The sequence below is a fragment of the Larus michahellis genome, chromosome 7 (genome assembly GCF_964199755.1).
Source record: "Larus michahellis chromosome 7, bLarMic1.1, whole genome shotgun sequence".
Classification (NCBI taxonomy): domain Eukaryota; kingdom Metazoa; phylum Chordata; class Aves; order Charadriiformes; family Laridae; genus Larus; species Larus michahellis.
The window spans coordinates 12,857,840-12,880,244 of record NC_133902.1 but is presented as its reverse complement, the minus strand read 5'-3'; the positions used below and the strand labels follow the sequence as shown (position 1 = coordinate 12,880,244).

The 22,405-nt window shown below is 47.6% G+C and overlaps 1 protein-coding gene across 1 annotated transcript in view; it reads left to right on the top strand.

The window, feature by feature from the left end:
- BAZ1B (bromodomain adjacent to zinc finger domain 1B) overlaps positions 1–22,405 on the top strand; it is a 52,209-nt gene that overhangs the window by 25,835 nt on the left and 3,969 nt on the right. The window contains exons 10-18 of the mRNA XM_074593725.1: positions 48–159; positions 7,516–7,614; positions 8,094–8,271; positions 9,302–9,487; positions 13,894–14,041; positions 15,676–15,823; positions 17,673–17,791; positions 20,197–20,348; positions 22,035–22,138. Of these exons, the coding sequence (XP_074449826.1) occupies positions 48–159; positions 7,516–7,614; positions 8,094–8,271; positions 9,302–9,487; positions 13,894–14,041; positions 15,676–15,823; positions 17,673–17,791; positions 20,197–20,348; positions 22,035–22,138 (1,246 nt within the window). The remainder of the gene's footprint in view (positions 1–47; positions 160–7,515; positions 7,615–8,093; positions 8,272–9,301; positions 9,488–13,893; positions 14,042–15,675; positions 15,824–17,672; positions 17,792–20,196; positions 20,349–22,034; positions 22,139–22,405) is intronic.

Sequence of the window (22,405 nt, the reverse complement as noted above, 5' to 3'; positions counted from 1 at the left end):
AGGAAGACGAATGAGAATACACTTGAGCTTGTGCTTTTCTCTTACAGACAAGCGGAAGAGCGCAGCCATGGATGGCAGAGCGAGCAAGCTTCACCGGTTTGTGCACGCTGTAGACCTTCCCACAGAGACCACTGTGCCCAAGCAGGGACAGAACTTATGGTAACACGTGCTTTTATTGCTGCAAAGTACTCAAAGCAGAGGTCAAGGAAACTAGATGGATTTCTTTTGATAGACCCCACTATATACCTATTACTCTTTCAGTACTTAACAGCTGGATTAGCGTAGTAGCTCTCCAGGCCTCTGTTACTGATATTAGTACTAGAAGTGATAGGGCAACCAGTCCAAGAGCCAGTGGAACCATTGTAATCAACCTAATCAATCAGACTTAAGGCCAGTATAAATTAAGCTGGTAAAATGCTACTCTGATGTATTGCTTTTTAAATATTTTATATTCAGAAGAATTGTTGATTTAAAAGAGTTGCTGTGCGTTTTTTTCAGTATTGGTACTTAAAAAAAAAAAAAAAAAAAAAATAGCAGGAGGGGAGCAGTGACCTAGCTAAGCATGCCTAGGTTTTTTTCATGGTTCATCTCAGAAGACCTGAATTGTGACACCTGGGATCCTCGAGCACATGAAATGAAAGTCTTCATTGAGAGATTTGGAGACAGGCCTACATCCTGCAGGTTCTTGTACTATGCGAGACGTGCAGAGCCATCCCCAAGCTGTTCCTCAGTGTTGTCTTCCTAGGCTTCACAGCAGGCTGTGCTGGTGTCCTTTTGTTATCCTGTACCACCATATCATGGAACTGATTTTTGTTGCTATCGTTAATTGTAGCTTAGCAAAATTATTCTTCCGTATTGACAGCCTGTTATCCCTTCAGCGCTTCCCAATGCCAAGCAGTAGCCACCAATGTGTCAAAGTGATTCAGTTCTCTACCTTTGAGCATGTTTGATTGTGACTTGCTCCAGTAATTTGCCCTACCAGTGTCTTTTGTCTTCAAAGAAAATCTGTGTCGACTGTTGCGTTGTGTGGTAAGGAATGATTAGCTGTGTCCTCATGCCAGAAAATTCTGACTACAGCTTTACCTACTAAACTCCCTGTGAAGGACTCTGCGTTATTTTTTTTTTTTTTTTTTTTTTTTTTTTTGGATAACCCTGAGAAGTAACTGTCACAAAGTCCTTGCTCCTGCAGCTCCCCTATTAGCAGTGGCTTTTCCCCAGAGTTTTCCATTGCTGACACACAAAATGAGGTTACTTGGTCTTTGGCATCACCAGTTGTGAGCTTAGCTCCATAGCATAGTTCTACTGCCTCAAGTCAGAACTACTTTACTAAAGGTGTTCCTGCTCCCCCACCAGGAACCGTGGGAGAGACTGAAAACTGTGGATGTTTTGATTCATCTAAAGCATCAGCATTGAGGGCTGGCTCTTCGTTGCTCTGCCCCTTCTCTTTCATTGCTAGCAGGTCATAGGAGATAGCAGAGCTTCCTCTGTCCAATATTGCCGTGACAAATCTCCACCCCTTTCTCAGTCTGGTCCTTTGCACATCTTGTCATGTGGCCAGAATTGAAGCATTGGGCTTTCCTGGGACATGTGCTGAACGGGAGGTCACAGAGGACAGTGTCATCCACAGGGAAGTCCTCTCCGCTCTTTCTAGCTGCCTCTTGTAATACTTGATCTTCATTTAGCAGAGATGGCAAGATGTGTTCCAGTAGAAGGGCAAATTATATAAGGAAAACAGTAGCTTAAATTAATAGTGCTTATTTGGGTAAGTCAAGTAACACAAAATCCCTGCAGCTTGTAATTCCAGGCCAAACTTGAAAAGGCGTAGTATTTGATATTACAGTGTTGATTTGCTCAGTCAGGTTGGCAACTCTCAAGGACGTGCTGAGAGAGATCAGAGTGGTTACAAGGGTAGGAGTGCTTTCTGGAGGAGCTAGTCGTACAGCCCAGGAGAAGCAGCTCCTTGAACCAGGCCCTGTACACTCAGAACTGAACTGTGTTCTGTTACTAAGAGCTGCTTCATATGAGGTGGCCATAATACGCGATATTCTTTTTTAAAGGAGAGGGGAACAAAAAGATTTACAAAGCTTTTTGGAAAAAAAAAAGGAAAAGCCTAAATTGTCAGCCAAAAGCCTAAAACGCTTTCAAAGAGATTGTCTTAAAGTCTCCGTACTAGATGGTCAAAGCAAGTGCTGCCTCTTACCTTTGGAAAAAGGGTTTGAGGAAACTTGGAAACAAAACAGCAGCAGCAATATCAAAACATTCTCAGTATGGTTCACATCAGGATAAGGAAGCCATTAAAAGAAAGAGGGCCTACTTAAAAACCGTGGTTGAGCCTAAATGAAGGAAATAAAAAGGATGATAAACTGAAGTACAGACTAAGGGCAAAACAATTTTTTTTTTTTTTTTTTTCCTTGGGGAAGAATCTTGCTTCACAAGATTCGTTCTTACAGGGCCTGCCTCAGGATAAGAGGGAAGCACTTCTCATGAGTGAATAATTGTCTAAGAAATACTAAACAAATTACAGAAATACTCTAATTTGTATGTTCAGCAAGGAGATGAAGAGGAATGCTAGAGGAGAATAGGGAAGTCTCCTGAAGAAAGAGGATTTTCTTTTGATACGGAAAAAAGGGCTCAGGAAATTAAACTAGCAAATGGCAGTTTTGAAATAGGAAAGTAGTACTTGAGATCGTGCAGCTGGTGTTTGCAACTCACTGCTGCCACCTGCTGTGGATCTTCACATCTGTGCCTGTTCCAAGCACCGGTTGGACAAACCGCGGGGAGAGGAGTTCATTGAGGGGTATTAAGCACAAAGATTCTTGTCATGGCACACAAGGAAGACCTCCAACCAGCAGATGCTAAACCCCAGGTCTTTATGGGCAGGTCGAAGAAAGGTCACTGCGTGCCTGCTGTGCCCTTTTGCCGCTCAGAAATAAGATACTGAGCTGGGTGGGGGGGTTTTTTGGCCTGGCTCTTATGCCACAGTGTCTTTGATTTCTGTCCTTTTTGGTACCTGCTAGGAAGGACTGCTAACAGTCGCAGCACTTGCTGACTTTTTACTGAGAGCATCGTGCCTGTGTGTGTTGTTCCGCCAAGCAGGCTGGCGGCGTCAGGATGTCGAGGTAAAGCAATGCAAATGGAAGAGGTGAGCCAGGTGTAGGCCTTCATGCCCCTCAAGCGAGCACAGCAGCAGCTCTTCAAAGAAAACATAACCATTTCTAACTTAGCATTCCTCTGTGCTGTCTGCATGACTCTCCTAACTGACAGGACCACCTAAAGCCATTTCCGCACAGAAGCGGTAAGCTTCCTCAGCTAAAGCTCTAGAACTGCAAAGAGCCTCTTGGCTAAGAACCTATCTGACAGCTGTCACCATTTCCAGGTAAGCTTCCACAAAAAGACAAGTGACAACCCGAGAGCCGTTATTTCAGGGGATAGACAGTAACTAGGGGTTCCCTCTTAGGAAATCCATATTCCTGTTACTGTATTTTCCTCTGTGGCCATTGCCATCGATCTCTTCAGTCTCAAGGACTCCCATGAGCATAGATGGTTGTGAAAGAGTCTCCTTGGCTGGTTTTTGCACATGTCCTTGCACACCCTGAGAAGCCCTGAGACCACACTGAAGTCCTTGGATATCTACACCCCCTGTTGTTTGGATACAAGGGCTTTGTTCAGCTATAATTCATACTGTGGCGCAGTATGAATGTGGCGCACAGGAAGTTTTGTTTCTTTGTGTTCCGCTTTAACTCCTGCCAGCTGCCTCTTTTTCCTAGTACTACGTCTAACACGGGATTGAGAGTAGCCTCACAGTGCACATAGAGCATCTTTAGCTTCTTCTGCCAAGAGCTACAGAAACAGTATCTCATGGAAGTGGTTTCTGCTTTCCGTACTTTGTCCCCAAAAAGGAGAGGGACTGATGTTCTGTCCTAGAAGCGCAGAGGCTGAGTCATTGCTCTCATTCAGAATCCTGAATGCTTGGTTATTCTGTCTTCTCCAGACAGATGGAACAGTCCTGTTTCTAACGTGCACCACGTTCACTGATGTTAATGCTTATTAAAATATCTCCTCATTAAAGCTTCTGGGCACGTGGTCCCTGCAGAAGTCTTTTGTCCATACTGTAGTGCTTTGTGAGCTTTGTATGTACTGGGCTTTCCTGCAAGAACTACAGGATGATCACAGACTTTGCAGTACATTAGAATGCTGGAGACTTCTTGCTCATCCTGGTCAGAAAGCACTTGAATTTTGGAAACAGTGGCATCTCCGCAGAGTAACTCCCGTTGTTCTTCATCTATTAGGAATACACCATGATATGGCGGGTCCCCTCATCAGACAATTTGAGTTAACCATGAGTGGGTGCTGACAGACTCCATTCTCACGCCTATATTCTACAGATGGAGTTCCCCTGTTTCCACCAGCCCTCCAGAGCAGGTACTGATCCTGGGCTCCTCTAGATGTCTCTTGATTTCTTCATTCCCTAGTCTGCAGTCCAGGTTTGATACCTTTCTCTGTCCCTTGCAGCCTGTAGCCTGAGAACAGGTAGGAATATTCAGCCCGAGTGAATACTGAGAGCTCCTTTTGGCTTGATGTTTGTGCCATTTGCCCCTTCTGTTTTCATTGCCGACCAGTCTGCTGGCCTGTGCTGTAAGAAGAGAATCTAGGCTGTTATTTAGGGATGCGGGAAGCCCTTACCCCAGTCGGGATTTTCCCCTTTCAGATCAGTTTGAAGACCTCCATCTGGTCTTGACTCTCCCAAAGGCAACTTTCCTATCCCTCCGGATTGTGTTATTAAGCTCTGCATCAGGCCACGTGAATGGCACCAAGTGCCTTCCCCTCCCTCTTACCAAGACCCACAAGCTCATAGCCCTGTTGCCTCCCCTGGATAAAAGGCCAGCCCTGTCTTGCTGTATCCGTGCTCTCAGGCTCGTGCTGGTTGAGCCCTAGTTGGAGGAGGTGCAGGTGGTTCCTTCAGATGGCGGAGAGTGCCTAGAGCTAGGTTGAGAACCAGAAGCTGTGGCTGCACGAGCAGCAGGGTGTCACCAGTCAAACTGACACAAGTACCTCTTGTACCACCTGGACGCGTTGTGTCCAGCCTGCTCTGGGTGACCCTGCTCTGGCAGGGGGTTGGACTAGGTGATCTCCAGAGGTCCCTTCCAACCCCTGTCATTCTGTGATATGTTTATCTTTTGCGCATTTGAGTTCAAGTTGATGTATAACATCCCTCTCCCAGAAATCCTAGTTCTTGCTCTCAGGGCGAACTGGGAAGACTCATGTTCTCCCTTCCCTGTCCCATTTCCTTTTCAGCAGGAGCAAAGATGTACCAGGGCTTAACCCTAGTTTTCTTAAAAGGACAGTATCTGCTTTCTCACACTGGCCAGCAGCTTGTGGTGTCTTTCCCTAAACCATGTAACACTGGAGAACCCAAGTGCCGTATGCTAACTGCTTCCAGTGCCCTTTTCATTTTTACAGTAAGACAAAGGTGTGCAGGGAATTCCCTCCTTAGATTTGCAGCCACAGGGGAAAGCTGAGAAAGCTGGGGCATGGTCTTGGGTATTTTTCCGACTGGATTCTGTATTGTATCACCAGCAGTGACTGGTTGTTGTTTGTCACGACCTAGGCACCCTTCTCAACCTACCTGAGAGATAGTCCTCTGCTGGGTATCGGCGGGCAACTGTTTTGAAGCTTGGTTTATTCCCATATTGTGTCAGACTCTTCGTACTGAAATACAGCTTAGGACCAAGCCCAAGATTTGCCCCAAGGGTTTGGAAACAGTTTGATACCAAATATACTAGAGAAATTTCTCTTTATTTAGCAGAAGTCCAGAAAACTTAGAAATGCTAGTCCTTGCGGTGGTCTGTCTGTAGACCTTCAGTGACTGTCAGAATGCTAATTAGTCACCGTAAGTGGCATCCATAAGAAAAAGACACAAGTTATATTGTTACAGATTTGGGTGAACGCCAAATTAGCCCTTAATTGGTACTGCTTTTGACGTGCCTGTGCTGGGCTCTAGTGGGTGAAAGGTGCTCGGAGTTGCCCTGTGCTGTTTCTCGCAGGGGAGGGGGTGTGCGGAGGACAGCAGGGGCCAAAAGATTTGATCTCTGTGTGCAAAGTGAGGGCGTTGCGCAGGGTTGGGGTATACTGAAGCAGGTGACCAACAAGAAACTATTTTTCTTCCGTGTTTAAACAATCAATCCTATGTTTTATTAGAGTAGTTAATTTACTAGCTGAATGCAAACTGTGAGGCCATTCCCCTAATACGAGCATACTAGAACTCTGAAATATTTTCTTTTCAGATATGATATATAGTAAGTATTTCTGCCAGAAAATAAGCCCTGCGGATACTGTTATTCCAAGAGGAGCCATAACAGCATCTTTCTCTAGTTGTTGCTTGGCTTATCTGAGTTTGTGCTCAAGAAGAAAAATTAGATCTGGAGTCTTCTCTGTGGCTGGTAAGGATCACATAGTGGTCCTTTGCAGTTGTTTCCGTGTAAGGTTGATGTTGCTGTTTCCTCACTTTTCCCTTTGCTCCGGAGCAATCCTCTTCTAGAAGAGACGTAGTTAGTTTGATTTTCTGTAAATGAGCTCTGAAGCTCAGATCGAATCCCCGTCCCCATCAGGTGAGGAGGCTTCATGACATCCTAGGATAGAGCTGGGGGGGGGGGGGGGGGGGGAGGCAGGGGGAGGAGGAAAAGAACAGAACTTTCTTAAAGTCTTAAAGCTAGTTTAGATCTACAATCCAACATTAAAACTTGGTTACTCTGGAACTGCAGAGAGAACGCCTTGTGTAAGAGAACTCTGCAAAAGTTTTCCCCTCTTAGATTCAGCTGACTTGTTTATTACCGTTGCTGTCCTGAAGGGCTTTCAGAGCAGAAAGGTTTCAAGCTAATGAACGTGGGGTTTGCATACCGCGTTTGAGCTTTCACGTTCAGGCAGGCTTCATAGGAAGAAGGACTTGTGCGCTCGCAGAGGGCATAGCCTTCACAGTCACGAATCTCTGTCATCAGCAGTTGTGGTATAAGCTAGGACAGACCCTTTGTGAATCTCGGGGCTCCTTGGGTTAACGGAAGAAGTTGAAGGCTCTGCAGAAAGGACGATTAAACTGCCGTGCTATGCAGTGCATAGCATGTTAATCTTTTCTGGTGCACCTAAAATGACGTTCAGATTACTTCAACTGACTGCAACTTAGTGAATCTAATCCCCGGGGTAGGTGACTAAATTCAAATGCCAGTGTTTTAATAAACTTAATGGGGGGGAAAAAAAAAAATCTATAAATCAGTTCTGTGTTTAGTTTGTTTTTATTTTTCCTACCCTGGAATTGGCTACGTTTGGGGACCTTGAAATGAGGCCGATATGAGTCGGAATGCTTATGCTGGCTTTACTGGAAGTGTTTCACCTTGCTCCATGGGGTTGGGATCTAGGTTACTTGCCATCCCTGCCTACTAATACATATGAACTATTTAGAAGGAGGAATTGTCTTCACCCAGAGATACGTTAGCTGATGTTGGTGCCTGTTGTATCTTTCAGGTTTCTCTGTGACAGTCAGAAGGATTTGGATGAGCTGCTGGATTGCCTGCACCCACAAGGAGTAAGAGAGAGCCAGCTAAAGGAGCGCTTGGAGAAAAGGTAAGCCTACTCTCCCCCCCGTCTCCCCCCCAGTGCCTTCTCAAAGTCAAAGTGAATCCTCGTCACAGCAAGCCTTTCCATTCCTGGGGCACATTCTGCGCTTTGCTTTGGTCGTGCCTGTGCTGAAGAGATACCGAGGATGAGAAATCGCTGTTTTTCTTGGGCAGTAAATCGCAGTTTTCTTGGGCAAGTTCTTGACAAGTAATTCTCTAAATCGTGAAGAGGTTCTGTCAGTCTTGAAATTGCTCCTTGCAACTGGAAACAAAGGCAGTGCTGTTTTACATACAGAGCCAGAACTACCACATGCTTTCAGGTGCCTTTCAAAGAACGTTCTGCACTGGTGGAGCATGTAGAATCACGATGGATGCCATTGTTGCGCCAGTGCCTGCGCAGCTCACAGGGCAGTGGCCTTATGTATTCAAAGGTTGGCTTTGATTTTTCCAGGTATCAGGACATCAGGTTGGTTTTGATTTTTCCAGGTATCAGGACATCACGCATTCTATCCATTTGGCTCGGAAACAGAACTTGGGCCTCAAATCCTGTGATGGCAACCAGGAACTGCTGAACTACCTCCGAAGTGATCTAATTGAGGTTGCAACTCGGCTGCAAAAAGGAGGCCTGGGATATGTTGATGTGACACCAGAATATGAAGCAAGAGTGAGTGAACAGGCAAAATAGTACTGAGCCAGACAAGCGCGAGCTGATACTTTCTGTGGAAGGTCTCAAGTCTTTTGTTCTCCTCAGACAAGAGGATCAGGAAAATAGGTTTTCTCATGTGTCCTGTCTTTCTAAACTATTATTTCAAGATTACACAGCCACTGACTTGAGGTCCTTTTGGTGTAGGTGGGCCATGGTGTTGGAGCTAGGTGTCCTGCACAGCTGTTAAATTGTCCTATTTCCTTCATCTGGTAGCAGACTTCTTTATAGAGCATTAACAGAACTCTTTGTAGTTGATTTTTAGCTTCTGCATTGAAGATTGCATGTCTTGTCAAGACAGCAGTTGTACATTATGGAGGTTTTTTCATAAATTCAGACCAGCTTAGGGTTGGAGTAATGATTGTGTCCCAGTTCCAGGACCTGAAGGATGTTCTGTTCATGGATGTCAGCACAAGGAAGTTACTGTGCAGTGAACTAAAGTATGAATTTTCAGTGCTCTGGCTGATTCAGCGTAACTCACATGAGCCTTACTGGTGCACTGAGTGTCTTTAGGAGGGGGTGGATCTGCTGGGTGTGGATAGAGTACATGCTTCTGTGACTAGCCTATGATCCTCCTACCAAAGCAATGACATTGTCTGGCTTGAAATGGTTTAAGCTGCATCCCGAGTCACTACAGAGACTTTCCCGTGTAGATGAGACCATAAGCGCTCAGAGGAGGGGAAAAGTGAAGTCACTAAAGGAGTGGAAGAATTGGCTTGGTGCTTGGTCATCATGGATTCGGTTTTGGGGGCGGGTTGGTGTTTTGGTTTTTTTCCAAGGCATGATGCTTTTTTCTGAACTGTGCTATGCATGATCATCAGCTGTCTGTGAACTCTAGCAGAATCAGCAGCATGTGCTGGCTCCTTAACGACGTACGGTAGATAGCAACACTGCATTAAGTATCACGTGTATCCATTTGCAGGACAGACCACCTAAAACAGCACGGAGAGTGAAGTCCAACTTTTATGAGATCATATGCTCTTCCTAACAGGTATACTCACTAGAGAGCTTGAAGGATTTTGGAGAGTGTGTGATTGCACTCCAAGCTGGTGTGGTTAAGAAGTTTCTGCAAGGTTTCATGGCCCCCAAGCAGAAGAGAAGGAAACATCAAGGGGAAGACTACATTGCCAAGGCAGAGGAGATAGATGAAGACAAGAAAATGGCAGAAGAAGCTAAGGTATTGTTCACTTCAGGGCTCTGTTTCAGTCTTGTAACATAACTCTCTGAGCAGGGGCAACATGTTTCATCGGGTACTAAATCCTGAGCAGCTTGCCCCCATTCCAAGTTTAGAGTGCGATGGGTTTGTTGTTTATGGGGCCAGGTGTTCCTTGGTTATTTTGAAGAGTAAAGGTATTGGCCAAATGAAAATCACATCGTGAAGTCACGGTTAATTTTCTCTCTATGAACAGGAAATGGGTCAAGTGAAATATCTGACGTCCTTCGTGCAGTTCCTCACGCAAGTTGGGTGCTTTAATAAAAGCATATTAGGGAGCATTTTTAGAGTACTTAACAGGAGTTGCATCCATCGGAGAGGACTGATGGTGGCTTAACGCCTTTGATTTGTAAAGAGGAGGAGAAACATGATGAGGTTTTGGTGACTGCAAGGGAGTTAGGCTCAGGTAAATACCATCGTATGCGTGGAGATGCCCACAGAAGATGGATAACTGGGGGTTGCAAACACCTTGTTTGGACATCTGGGCAAACAAGCCATGTGTGCCTGCAGTAGAAAAGTGGTATTGTGAGGGTAAACACGTAGAGTTCCAAATCAAAGCTCAGAAGGGATGGAGAACTGCGAAGGATTTGGTACGGTCCTGACAGGCAGTTGAGCTGTACCGGTGTTTCATGCTAGGAGGGACGCTAGTGCTCCGGGGTAGTTTCTATGGGACATTAGCAGCCCATGACAAGACTTTCCCCACTTCCCCCTTCAAAGTGCTCTGCCCCGATGGATCACTGACTTTAGCAGAAGTAGCAAGATCAGAATTGGATCAACAGAAGCATTGCCAACTTAAATGCTTGACTGGTGCTGGGGTGTGTTGGGGTGCTTCTGGTTGTAGTTTTTTGGTTAAAGCTCCTGTCAGTATATGCTGAACCCTTGTTTGAACGTCAAGTCTTTGCTGTGCTGTGGCATTGCCATGTTAGCAGGATATTTGGATAGGCACTAGAAATTGTCACATTCCTCAGTTGTCCTGAAGTATTTAAACTTTGCTACGTTTGAATCTTCCAGTCTTTAGTGCAAAGGGAATAATAGCCCTAAAAGCTATCAGCGGAATACAGAGCTGTAAAAATTAGTTTTATCAGTTATGTCTGGGACAAAAAGGACCTTGATCATCACATTTCCTGTATCTACAGCAATACCTTATATGCCTTACTCTCATGTCTCTTACAACTATAGTCATCAGAGTTATACCTGTAGGGCATACTTTAAGGGTAACGTGAGATTTACTACAATATCAAAATGAATAGTAATTCAGCAGCGTAGCTCTGTGGCTGAACCCTGGTCACTTCTCTATTATTGCCAACGTTATATCAGATTTAAAACGCAAGCTTTTTGATTTTGCCTGAAAATTGAGCCATTTTGATCATGAATGCTTGGTTAATTTCTCCATTCTCCCTTAAGCATTGGTCCAGTACTCACTGACATGGTTACAGGGCATTGCTCGTTGCAGCAAGGCCAGGCTTCGTTCTAGCAGTTGCAGAGCTCTCGGCTACAGCTGCCCAGTTAGAGAAAATGTGACTGAAACATCCTGACGTGTTCTTTTGCCTCTGTAAACCAGCTGGAACAGTAGGATTTCTGAATATTGCTGGGCTTGTAATCATGAGTTAGTTTGAATTATTTTTTTTTCTAGTATTACCCAATTTGTCTAATGTGACTGCATACCTAACCGTACAGCGCAGCCATACAGTACAGTACCATACAGTACAGCCACCCACCATGTGGGTGGACGGGCACAGACTTCGGTCCTGCCAGTCTGAGGGTTTGGTGGGGCAGGGCTCCCTCCAGCGTTTTCGTGGCGTGCCCGCATCTCCGGGGCACTTATTTATGCAGCATAGTGCCGCCTTTATCTGGCTCAGAGTTTTCTAGACCTTTGTGGTGGTACAAGCAATCTGCAACTTCTTTGTGGGGTTTTGGGGTTGGTTTGTTGGTTTGTTTAGGTTTGGGTTTTGTTTGGGGTGGGGGTTTGCCTCAGTTTACCTGGAATGAGCATTCGTTTTGCTAAAGCAGAAAACCTTTATCCATGACTTTTAAAGAGCAGCCCAGATCTTAGATGTAGTTACCCAATTAAAAAAAAAAACCAAACCTGACTGTTAGGCTTTTAAAGACAAGTCTCCTGCATAGGCCAAGAATGATGAAGTCTTTTAGAGCCAGAACTGCACTGAGAGTACCTGGCAGGTAAAATACAGCATAACCATACTGGAAAAACACACCTAATGTACTTACAGACTATGCGAGCGAAAACGCAGTCCTGCGGTATGGTTATGTCTCATTTTTCCTGTGAGAAACAAGTTATGGCTTAATAGGCACCCATTTGCTGACCTAATTGTCTATACGAAGGGTTCCTGCTGGCTCAGCTACACAGCTAGAGATCACGCTGCCGCGTGGCGAGAAGTTGCAGTGTAGACCTGGTCATGGCTGTTCCTGAAAAATTAGTCTCATGCCTCTGTGTGGATGCGAATGTTCCCATTTCCAGTGGCAGTAGCACTCTGGACTGTCCCTGAACAGGACAGGGAGTATCTGACCTCTCCGCAGCGCGACGCTGCCTGTGGCACAAGCGCCTGAGCACAGCGGGGTGGGTTCTCCACCCCTGCTCCAGGCTCTCAGTGGCGTTTGCGAGGGAAAAGGCTTGGGGAGGCGGGGGTGGGGGGCGGGTCAGCAGACAATAGCTCAGCTTCACAGCCGAGCAGTTACCGTTTTAGCTGCTCAGAGGGATTTATTTCTGTCATCTTAGGGTACCAGACGGGAGATTTCGAGCTGGAAGTTTGTCCACCTTTACCAAAGCAGACGTTTTCTGTCACTCTGAAGTTGAAATGTGACTGAGGACTTCTCCTTTAGTATTTTTGTGGGCGTTTTTGTTTTGTTTTGTTTTCCCTGCTAGATCGCTCCTCTCCAGTCAGGAGGGGTATTTAAGTGACTTCTTTCAGTCCCCAGTTTTGCCTAGTTGGCAGTCTGAACTCCCTTGATAATGGTACTGCTAAAATGCCATAGTCTCATGATGCTTGGGAAGCAAGGCTAAAAATCTGTTAAATTCCACAGGCTTGGGGAGAAAAATCTAAGCAAAACTTGCCAACAGCTTTTGCAGATTTATCTTGGCCCAGCAGTTACCCAGTATGTTAAAAGCAAAACCCATGGAACGGTTACTTGGAAAATCAATTACACAGTATGTGAAGCACCTCAACAATGTTCTGCAAAGAAATAGCACAGCGCTGTGTAATCTGCCACAGTAGGTTGTGCAGGTTTCCATTTGTCTTGAATATCTTGGTCTCCAGGTTCCACACTAGTGATGGCAGCAAGGATGTTGGCATTTTAGAACAGTTTGTGTGTTTTTCCAAGCATCGAATATATGCTGTGCTTCCTCAAATTCAGTGGGAGGAGAATGTGCAACTCTGCAAAAATCCTGGGTTTTGTTTGGCTCCCAAATTGCTGTCAGCTGCAGAGTTTAGATTTTCCCATCTGACACTTAACTGCTTGTTTTTTCATTCTTCTGGGGTAGAAGAACATTCACTCGAGTCCCATTATGTCCCTGTCATGTCTAGGCCACCGCCTCATTGTTGTAAAGCAAAGGATTAACGTTGGAGTTGAGCACGCGGTGGCTCTGGATTACTTCTCTGTTCTGGTGCACTTCCGATTTACTCCAGTGTTGTTTCTAAACCTCCAGAGCTGAGTTGGAGACTTCGCATGTGGCTTGCTGTCTGCAGACTCCAGCGGTTGCCTTGATGCAAATCTCAGGTTTAAAGCTTTCGTCCTCAGTTGCAGCTAATTCTGGGATTTCACGTGCGCTGAGGTCATCTTGTCTCAGGAAAGCGGCTGGTTTCATATTTGGTGCTCCAAACGCTTTGCCTGTCAAACCTGATTGTCGCTGATGTCCCGGTCCCCTTTGCCAGCTGAGCAGCTGAGAGGACCAGGAGGACCAAGCGCGTGGTCCGTCTGGGTGATGCTCTCCGTGTCTGCAGCACCCACTGGAGGGCAGCACAGGCTGCTCCGAGCCCCCACGCTCGGGGGGTGTTGCCAGCTGTCTCCTAACTTTCATCCCGTGTTTTACAGTGCTAGATTTCTGCCTTTTATTTTCTTAGCCTGATGATTATTTGGGTTAGACTTTCAGAGCAAGAATTTAGTGGAGCTCACGTAGGTGTTTCAACCTGGCCGTGAAATGCAAAAGAGCTCTACTGTTAAGAACAAACTGTCTGATCCAGTGAGGCTGGTTATGGATAAACCACAAATAGGACTGCTGAGGCTATATAGAAGGAAAGAAATACAGAGTCGAGCTTTGGTTATTAAGGGCCCCAGCTAAAGGATATAAAAACATCTTCGGGCTGTAGTGAGCTCTGTCTGTGTGCTTCGTTGTAAGTTGTTAGGTCTGTCTGCAGGTTGCTTCAGCCATGGAGAAGTGGAAGACAGCAATCCGTGAGGCCCAGACCTTCTCCCGTATGCACGTGCTGCTCGGGATGCTGGATGCCTGTATCAAGTGGGATATGTCGGCAGAGAATGCCAGATGCAAAGTGTGTCGCAAGAAAGGTATGCATTCCTGCCCCAAGCCTGCGTAACAGTCGGACGCTGTCACCTCTCCATGCCCTGCTTAGGCAACATGCCCTTGTAGTCTGTCATTCTGTCTTTGGCTGTATTTTGAGTTTTGGACATCAGGATTTACAGTCAGAAGCATTGATCTCACAGAAGCGTTTGACCCTGGCTCCAATAAACCATTCTTACGAAAACAGTACACAGTCTTGCAGAACATTGCAGAGCTGCTATCCCCTGGATATTTAGGGTACTTGGACACAAGTCATCTACAAATCCTTCTGGGAACCCTTGTGCCACTGTCCATTCCCTGGTTTCATTTTTGAGTTGGGATGGTTTTCAAGTCTCTGAGCCTTGTCAGTTAATCCCATCTTTTACAGCAGGAATGAGCGAGGAGAGGTTGGGAAGGTTGTTATCCTTTGTAGTCACGTGGGAGAGAGCGAGGTGGGATGGTGATTCTGTGACGCTACTTTGAGGCTAGGGTGGGCTTGAGGAGCTGCAAGCAGGAAACTCTTTGCCTCTTGTGTGAGAGCAGAGAAATGAAGCTACGTGCCTTTGGCTGCTGCTCTGCTAAGGCTGGGAAAGTAACCGAAAAGGTGCCAAGGGATCACCGTCTCTGTATGCATTATAGGACGAAGGGCTTTAGAGTCTTGCAAGCAGAGGGGGAAGCAGCAGGGGTGTCACCAGTGACGGAGTACTAGTATTTGTTCTGCCATAACCTCTCCTTTTGGATGGAAGCCTGGAGGAAAGAGCTTGGTAGTACATTCTGCCTCATCGTGTGCTCTTTGTCTCACTTTTTCTATTTGCTGAAACAGTAGTGGGAAATGAGGGCAGACAGACCTCTGGGGGAATGCTGGGCCACTTTTGTTTACCAAAAGGCTATGCCATCCACCTCTTCAGAGAAATACGGCGCAATATCCTCCTTCACTGTGGAGCCTCAGGGATATTCCAAACCAATGCAAAAAGTGTCCTGTCTACTGTCGAGAGGGGATTCTAGGCACATGTAGGAGGGGGCTCACCCGAGACTTAACAGGTTTATAGTTTAACAGAATTTAAGAATTGGGATGTTAGAGAAAGAGACATGCTGGCAAGCTCTCTGCACTCTCCTTTTTTTCCTCTTCAGTAGATGAAATAGCTGGCTCAGGACTGGCTCCCCGTTTCCCTGCATCAGTGAGGAGCACAGAGAGGCTAATTCTGCTGCATACTGATTTTCTTTGTAGGCTTCCCGCCTTAAGTAGAAGGAAGATGCTGTGCAGGTTGACCAGGTTAAGGCTAGAATAAGAATAGCTGCATTTATAGCTTCTTGCTAGGCTCTTGGGCATCTTTGCAGCGAATTTCTCTTTCCCTGTGTTTGGCTTGAGATTTAGCCGAGGTGGGACCTATTGGGCAGGTTTCTAACTTTGCCTCAAGCGAAATCTTTGCAGGGCACGGGACTTTGCATTGTTTTGTTGGTTTTTTTAAATGCTGCTGGTTTCCACTGCAATGGTGGAACAGAGAAGGAAGGGTCCCTGCCGTCAGAGGGCACTTTGCATCTTTCTCTCGCTTTGTCCTGACCTCCAGCACTGCAGCAGCTTCTGCTTCTCAGGTTGAGCGAGGCTGCGGCACATGGTTACAAGTAAGTTGTACTCTCCTAGGTGAGGATGACAAGCTGATCCTGTGTGACGAGTGTAACAAAGCCTTCCACCTCTTTTGTCTGAGACCAGCGCTCTATGAGATTCCAGACGGTGAATGGCAGTGCCCAGCATGCCAGCCTTCTACTGCCCGGCGCAGCTCACGGGACAGGTGAGTGACCCTCCTTTCCTTTGCCTTGCCGCTGCTGCACAGCTCTAGCTGTGCTTTCACGAGATGACCAAAACAGCCTGAGACAGAGCCCCTTTAATAGGTTTGAAACAGCCTAGTTAACAGCACTGGAACAATAGAAAAGCCATTTTTTTCAGGCTGTAACTCTAGCACACCTGTGTTGTACTGACCTGACCCATGACAGCTTCAGGGGTTTTAATAAATAACTTCAGTTTGGCAGTGAAAACATGCACAAAACATTAGGCAAAATCGGATGCGCTAAGGGCTGTCGTTTTCTTCGGCCGAGCAGTTAGTGAGATTGTTTTTTCATTGTGGGGAGTGTAGTTGGTAGCACTGCAGCTCTATAGTCTGCTGGCCTGAGTTACTGTTGTGTTCTTGTCAAGTTAGAGCAGGCATTACTCCAGGCTGCCGCTCGGCCCCTACTGTGCTACTAAAAATCAGGCTACAAAATGCTGCTCTGATGGTTTTCTAGACCTGATAAGGACTCCTGCCTTCTTAAGGTTTATAGGGCTATGGAGGGAACAGGGTTTGAGGGGGAATCCATGTTGTTCTGTGCAGCAGAAATTAGTAGTTGCCTCCTGACAGCGAGGGGTTGAATTGTTTTTTGAATTGCCCACTGGAAGTTACATGTTTGGGCGATGTATTTTTCTGTTCACAATTTTATGTCTTCTGCTGATTGTGACTCTGTGCTTTCACGTACCCGCTTGTCAGCGAGGTGAGGCTATCAAATGGCATCTGAAGCATAAGCAGTCAACAGATCCTCCCTTCCAGAGCGGCAGCACAATAAGAGGTGTACTAGCTTGTAACGCACAGGTGGTGTATGGCCTTAAAAGTATTACTTTACTCCCTGGGCACCATTTAAGAGTTCATCAGGCTTGCACAAAAATGACAGGGCTTCAATGCAGCTGTTCTAGCCTGAGATCATACTTACTTTGATGTGGCAGAGTCACCTGCAAGCTGCTTGGCTCCTGGACGAGAGCCATCAGGTGGGGTAACACCTGTCCTGTTATCTGCCTTCTGCTCTTATCTCAGCTGAGGCAGGGAAAAAATGTCAGGCTGGGAGCACTTTTGCCCCCCCACCCCTTCCCGTACTGTGGGAGCTTATTCCTTTTACTGCTCAAGATCCTCTTTCTCCAGAGGATTGAGACTCCCACAACAGCTTTGCCTTTCTCCCCTTTTGTCTATGAATGCAGTTTTGGTTTTCCTGATTTTGTAATTGTTTGAATGCTTTGACAGCCACATGCGAGAAGTTGGAACTGTCCTGGGCAGAGTCTCTGTGGCTTCTGACATCAGCACAGAAGTCTGACACTCTGCTCACTAATAAATACAAGCTTAGCTGTGAATAATACTAAAAGAGGTCGGTTTCCTGTAGTGCACGTGCAAGTGGCATGACAGTGGAAGGAGATAATGGGAAAATATTCCAGCAGAAACAACCCCCCCCCCTTTTTTTTTTTTTTTTTGAAACTCCTTAGGCCAGGCCTGCAGACCTCGGTAAAACAGCAACACATCCTCTCGGGGTGGAGTGACTGCAGAGCAATCACACTCTCAAAATCCGTTACCACCTGGCCAAGGTGCCTAGAACAGCAAAAAAACATAGTTTCAGCTGCTGGGGATTTTCAGCCCAGATATGCAGACAGTAGACTGGGAAGTGCCCTTTTAACTGTAGCTACAACTTTTGATACCCTCTGAAACAGGGCAGACTGCTTCACTCTGAGACTGGGTGTTTATTTTATATTGAGGTGGCTAACTCTGCCCGTGAACAAATAGTACACCCAGGGCCTCTGATGCTCAGGCTCTGGTACAACAAATGTGTTTACCTGCCTTACTCTAGGAACTATGCAGAGGATTCTGTTGAAGATGAAGATGGAGAAGGTGAGGAAGCTTCTGATGAACCAGATGCTGAGGAGGAAGAAGAGGAGGAAGAAGATTATGAAGTTGCTGGACTGAAATGTAAGGCTTTGACCGTACAGGAAAGTAACAGAAAATATTAAGGCTCTGCCTTCAGTGTCTAAAGTATGGATCCTACTTGCGAGTTGTGGTTTTCCTCACACAGAACAGATTCTTACTTGGAGACAGTGGGAGATGCCACAGGGGAAGGCTGTGGTGGTGCTGGGCGTTACCTGGGCAGCTGGAGCAAACTCCTCATCCCTTTGCAGTAGGGGCAGCACTGGCAAAGATTGAAATTGCAGTGAGCTCTCGCTCGCTGCCCAGTCACTCCCCTGGGAACGCTGCTGAGACTGTTACGGTTGCTGCGAGGTGCGGCAGCCTCTGAGCAGGGCAGGGTGAGGCAACAGCATTGGCACTTACCGCTGTTGGCAGTTGCTGCCTGTGGGGTTTGTTGGTAAACTGAATGCTGTTAATAGGTGCTTGCAGAGCTTTAACTACAACCCCTTCTTCCTTGCTTTTTCCCTTCCCACCAGCTCATAACCTCTTAAATGCAGGATTTCTAGTGATTTGGCAAGGAGACATTTTCAAATAGTAGGACTAGCACTTCCTGTCCCCATTCCCGTGGGAAGGCACAGCACTCGAGGTGCAGTGTGGCCTGGGCTGCCAGCACCCTCTGGTTGCACACAGAGACCGCTCGGGACGCCTAACTGGCTCGTTCCTGGGCAGCTGAGTGGAATAAAATAGCATTTTCTAGACTCCTCGATGACTGTTTCTCCACTTAACCGCTTTTTAGTATGTGTATCCACTTTGTTTTTAGGGGAATTTGACTCTGTCTCATTTGGGCAACTTCATGCACTGAAAAGATCAATCTTGAAATGGCGCCCTGCCAGCATTTGCTGTCTGTCAAAATGCCCTTGACTGACATAAAATTAACTTCACGATGTCTTAACCAGGGCAGATGGTGGGACCCAGAGGATTATCCCATGTTCTTTCAAGGGTTTCCATCCAGGTCTATCAGTCTTGATTCCCCTGCTTTATTCTGGTTTCGGGGATGTGCACTGATACCCTGGCCATGTACGCTGCTTGTTGTCCTGCGGTGTATCCATGTCCACACTTGGAGTGTGTTCAGCCTATGTTGCTTGGCCAAGTCAGGAGCTGAGCCAAGGTTTCCAAACAATAGCAAAAGAGGGTTACAGTCACTAAAAATAAAGTGCTAAATGCAACCCCTGGTTTTAAAGAGCATTAACATGGAAAGGTCACTGTGGAAAACTTTTGTTTTAATAGAGAAGTCCCATTAATCCTCGTGGCATTTATCCTAAGGGATATATCCTAGAATGTTGGATTGTCAGACATTTAACACGTGCCGCGCGCTTGACACACACGCAGAGCGACAGCAGGCAGACGTCCCACTGCCCCGACGCACGCTGCTCCTGCGGGAGGCCCAGCAAGATGATTTATTGGCCAGGGCTGGATTAGAGGCCGCAGATGAAGTGCTACAGTGTGCTGGATGCGGCTTGCTGAAACACTTGTGACCAGGTGGAAGGAGCTTGGCTGGGGAAGACGACCAGCACCACATTCTCCTGATACAGAGGGGTCATGGGAGAAACTTAAGACGAGGGAGTGCGTCAGCACGCTTGCATTTCCATCAGTGGGAAGCTCTGACAGGCAGACTAACAAACAGGCGACTGCCTTTCTGTGGGATATAATGCAGCAGCCCTAGTCTCGGGGAATAAAATCCTATTGTTTCCCACTTGCAGCACGTGGAGCAGCTCCTGGCTGCAGTAACTTGACACTCCCCCTGCACACAGTTCACTTTTCAGGGGGGCTTAGCAGCTGGCTTATCCTGCTGTGTGGGCCACTTGTAAATGCTCGGAAAAGCGCCCATTCCCAAAGTGGTGAGGAGCAAGGGGGCAGCAGGAGACCAGGGAAACGGCAAGTTTCTGCTCCCAGAAAGGATGTTTTCAGAAAGGATGTTGCAGTTATATTTGAGATGACCGTCTGTCCTTGCATTGCTTCCCCTGCCCTCCCTCAAGTCTCGATGCATCGGGGGTCTCAGCACTTGGTTCTGCAGGCAAGGGGGCTTGCTGTTACAGCCCTGGGCAAGCCTTGCCTGCGGCAGAGGGGCTGGGAGCTCCCGGGTCTCCCTTGGAGCTCGAGAGTCTGCCAGTGCCGTTGGCTGGCGTGCGTGACCACCCTTTAGCAGAAGGCTGTTGCCAGACAGCAGCGGCCTCTTTGGGCGGGAGGCGATTACCCACGTATCTCATCTGGAGAGGGTATCGAGAGCACAGCTGACATGAGCATGTGCTGAGTGAGGACGGGCTGACGAGGAGCTGCCATCAGCTGGGGGCTCGCAAGCTCCTCTGCGCTGGGGGTCAGGGTCTGCCTGGTGTGTACAGTTGGGCAAAGGGCTTGTGATCTCCGCTTCCAGGTTGACTCATTCCTCTAAGCCCATGGCTTATATGTTTCAGTGAGACCCAGAAAGGCAGCCCGGGGCAAGCAGAGCACAGCCATGTACTCCTCGAGGCAAGGAAGGCACCAAAGGAAGAAGCAGTCACTGCACCCTGCCAGGGGACCCCGGCAGCGGGCTGCACCTGTCAACGGCGCAGACATTGATGAGCTGGTAAGAGACAAATTGCTCCCCCGAGGCTGCTCACATCACGAGTTATAAATGAAACAGGTGTCACGCTTCCTCCCCTTCCCAAAGAAATACCCTGAATCGTATTGGGCTGGGCTGGGAGCGGGTTAACAAAGGAGGCATATCCTTAAGGGCCCGGTACAAACAGAGCGCAGATATGCCAGGCATCTTTCCCCAGCCGCTTTCACACATTGTCCCCCTTGAGTAGCAGGCAGCTTGCAGCTTGTTAAAGGGTTTTAAATAGTCTCCATATGTCTCCACAGAGAGGTGGGGGGACTGAGGGGGTCCTGGATGGTCAGAGAATGCCAGCAATGTTGGACCCTTGCTCCCCAGTCTTGGCCATTTTCTGACAGTTGTTGTCCGTATGGTCACTCCCCAACCTCCAGGACATAATTTGGCTGGTTTAGGTTTCACTTGACATTTAAAGAATAAAGCCTTGTGCTCCTGAACAGAGCAATCCTGTGCGTTCTAGGCAGGGTGGAGCTGCAGCATGCTGTGCTGCTTGTCCTGGGGAGGGACGCACCGCAGAGGATACGTGAGGATACTCTAGCCCGTAGCCCACATCACAAGCCTCTGTGCTAGATCTGCCATCTGTCCACTGGGCAGCGCTACTAGTGCTGGTGAATCCTCTCACTCTTCTAGAGTGCTCTTGATCGCAGCCTTTGGGTTCACTGCTGCTTACGCTGGGTGGGGTGAGCTGTCTGGTGGGCCCTTTTAGCCGGTCTGTGTTACAGACTGGAGAGCAACCCAGCCGGCGAGCACAGCATGGGCTGCCACAGGCAGCTGAGAGGGATGTTCACGTGGGGAAAATCTTAGTGGAACAGCTGGGTCAGGGTCTTTGACAAAACACTGACTTAGGCAAGGGGACTGTGCTGAGGCTCTTGCACTTGCTGTTTGTCCTGAGAATAGATCGAAGCTGGCTCAGGAATAGCGCCCTGTGTTGTGGAGCCTTCCCGTCATCTGACGTACCCTAAGCAGCAATGCCTTGTGAGCTGTGCGCTCCGAGCTGCAGGGATGTCCCTGTGCTGGTGGCTGACCCACTGCGGATCCCTGGGCGAACAGCTGACCTTGTGTTCAGCCCGTGTGTGGGACAGCAGTGCTCCAGGCATCAGCTGCTCTTTGGTATTTAAAATGGCATGGTTGGCTCGGCAGTGTCAGTACAGCAGCACAAGTGCTTTCTCCCTCTCGCGTGCTGTCCGCCAGGGGCTCGGAGGAGGCAGGGAGAGGGAATATACGCTCTCCATTTGCTGTCATTTATTCTTTGGCTGCTTGTTTTGACCGTGCTGTCTTTGAACCCATCTTGAAAAAGCTTGCTGCCCACGGAGAAAAGACAGGCTGCTTGTGAGCTATTCCCATCGGAGCTTCTGGATGTGGCTCCCGTTCTGTAACTCAAGCTGCCACTGCGTGTCTTGGCTGTTACCATCAAAGGTCCCACAGCAGAGCAGTTTGCCTCTTGATTATTGTGGAAGACGGCTGCATTTGAAAGACTTGAACTTTGTTTCTGCGGCAGCTCTACATATCGCCCACCCCTTGAGACGCTAGCTTGTAAGCGAGAGGATTGAAAAGAAAAGCTCTGCTAAGAACCAGTTTCTCTGGCCTCAAAACTGTTTGCTGAACACTAAAGCCTGTAGTGGGTTCCCCTCCCTTTAACAGCATCCTTTGTGTGGGCAGGTCCTTCAAACAAAGAAGACAGCGCGTCGCCAAAACCTCGAGTTGCAGAAATGTGAGGAAATCCTCAGCAAGCTGATCAAGTACCGCTTTAGCTGGCCCTTCAGGTGAGGGCAGGTGGCCGCCTCCTCTGCGGGTGCAGGACTGTCTGCAGGAGCGTGTAGGTGTGGGCTGGCCGTGCTGCAGTCCTGCTGGATCCACCTGCTGGCTGCGAGACCGGGGTTTCAAAAGCCAAGTTGTGGATGGGAAGAAGGGGAGTTTCTGCTCCGAAAGAAACCACCACACGCTGTCAGTCCTCTGCTGGACTGAAGAAGTGGGACCCTTTGGAGGTGGTGGAACAGGGTGGTAGGCTATGGGCCGAAGAGGGGAGGCTG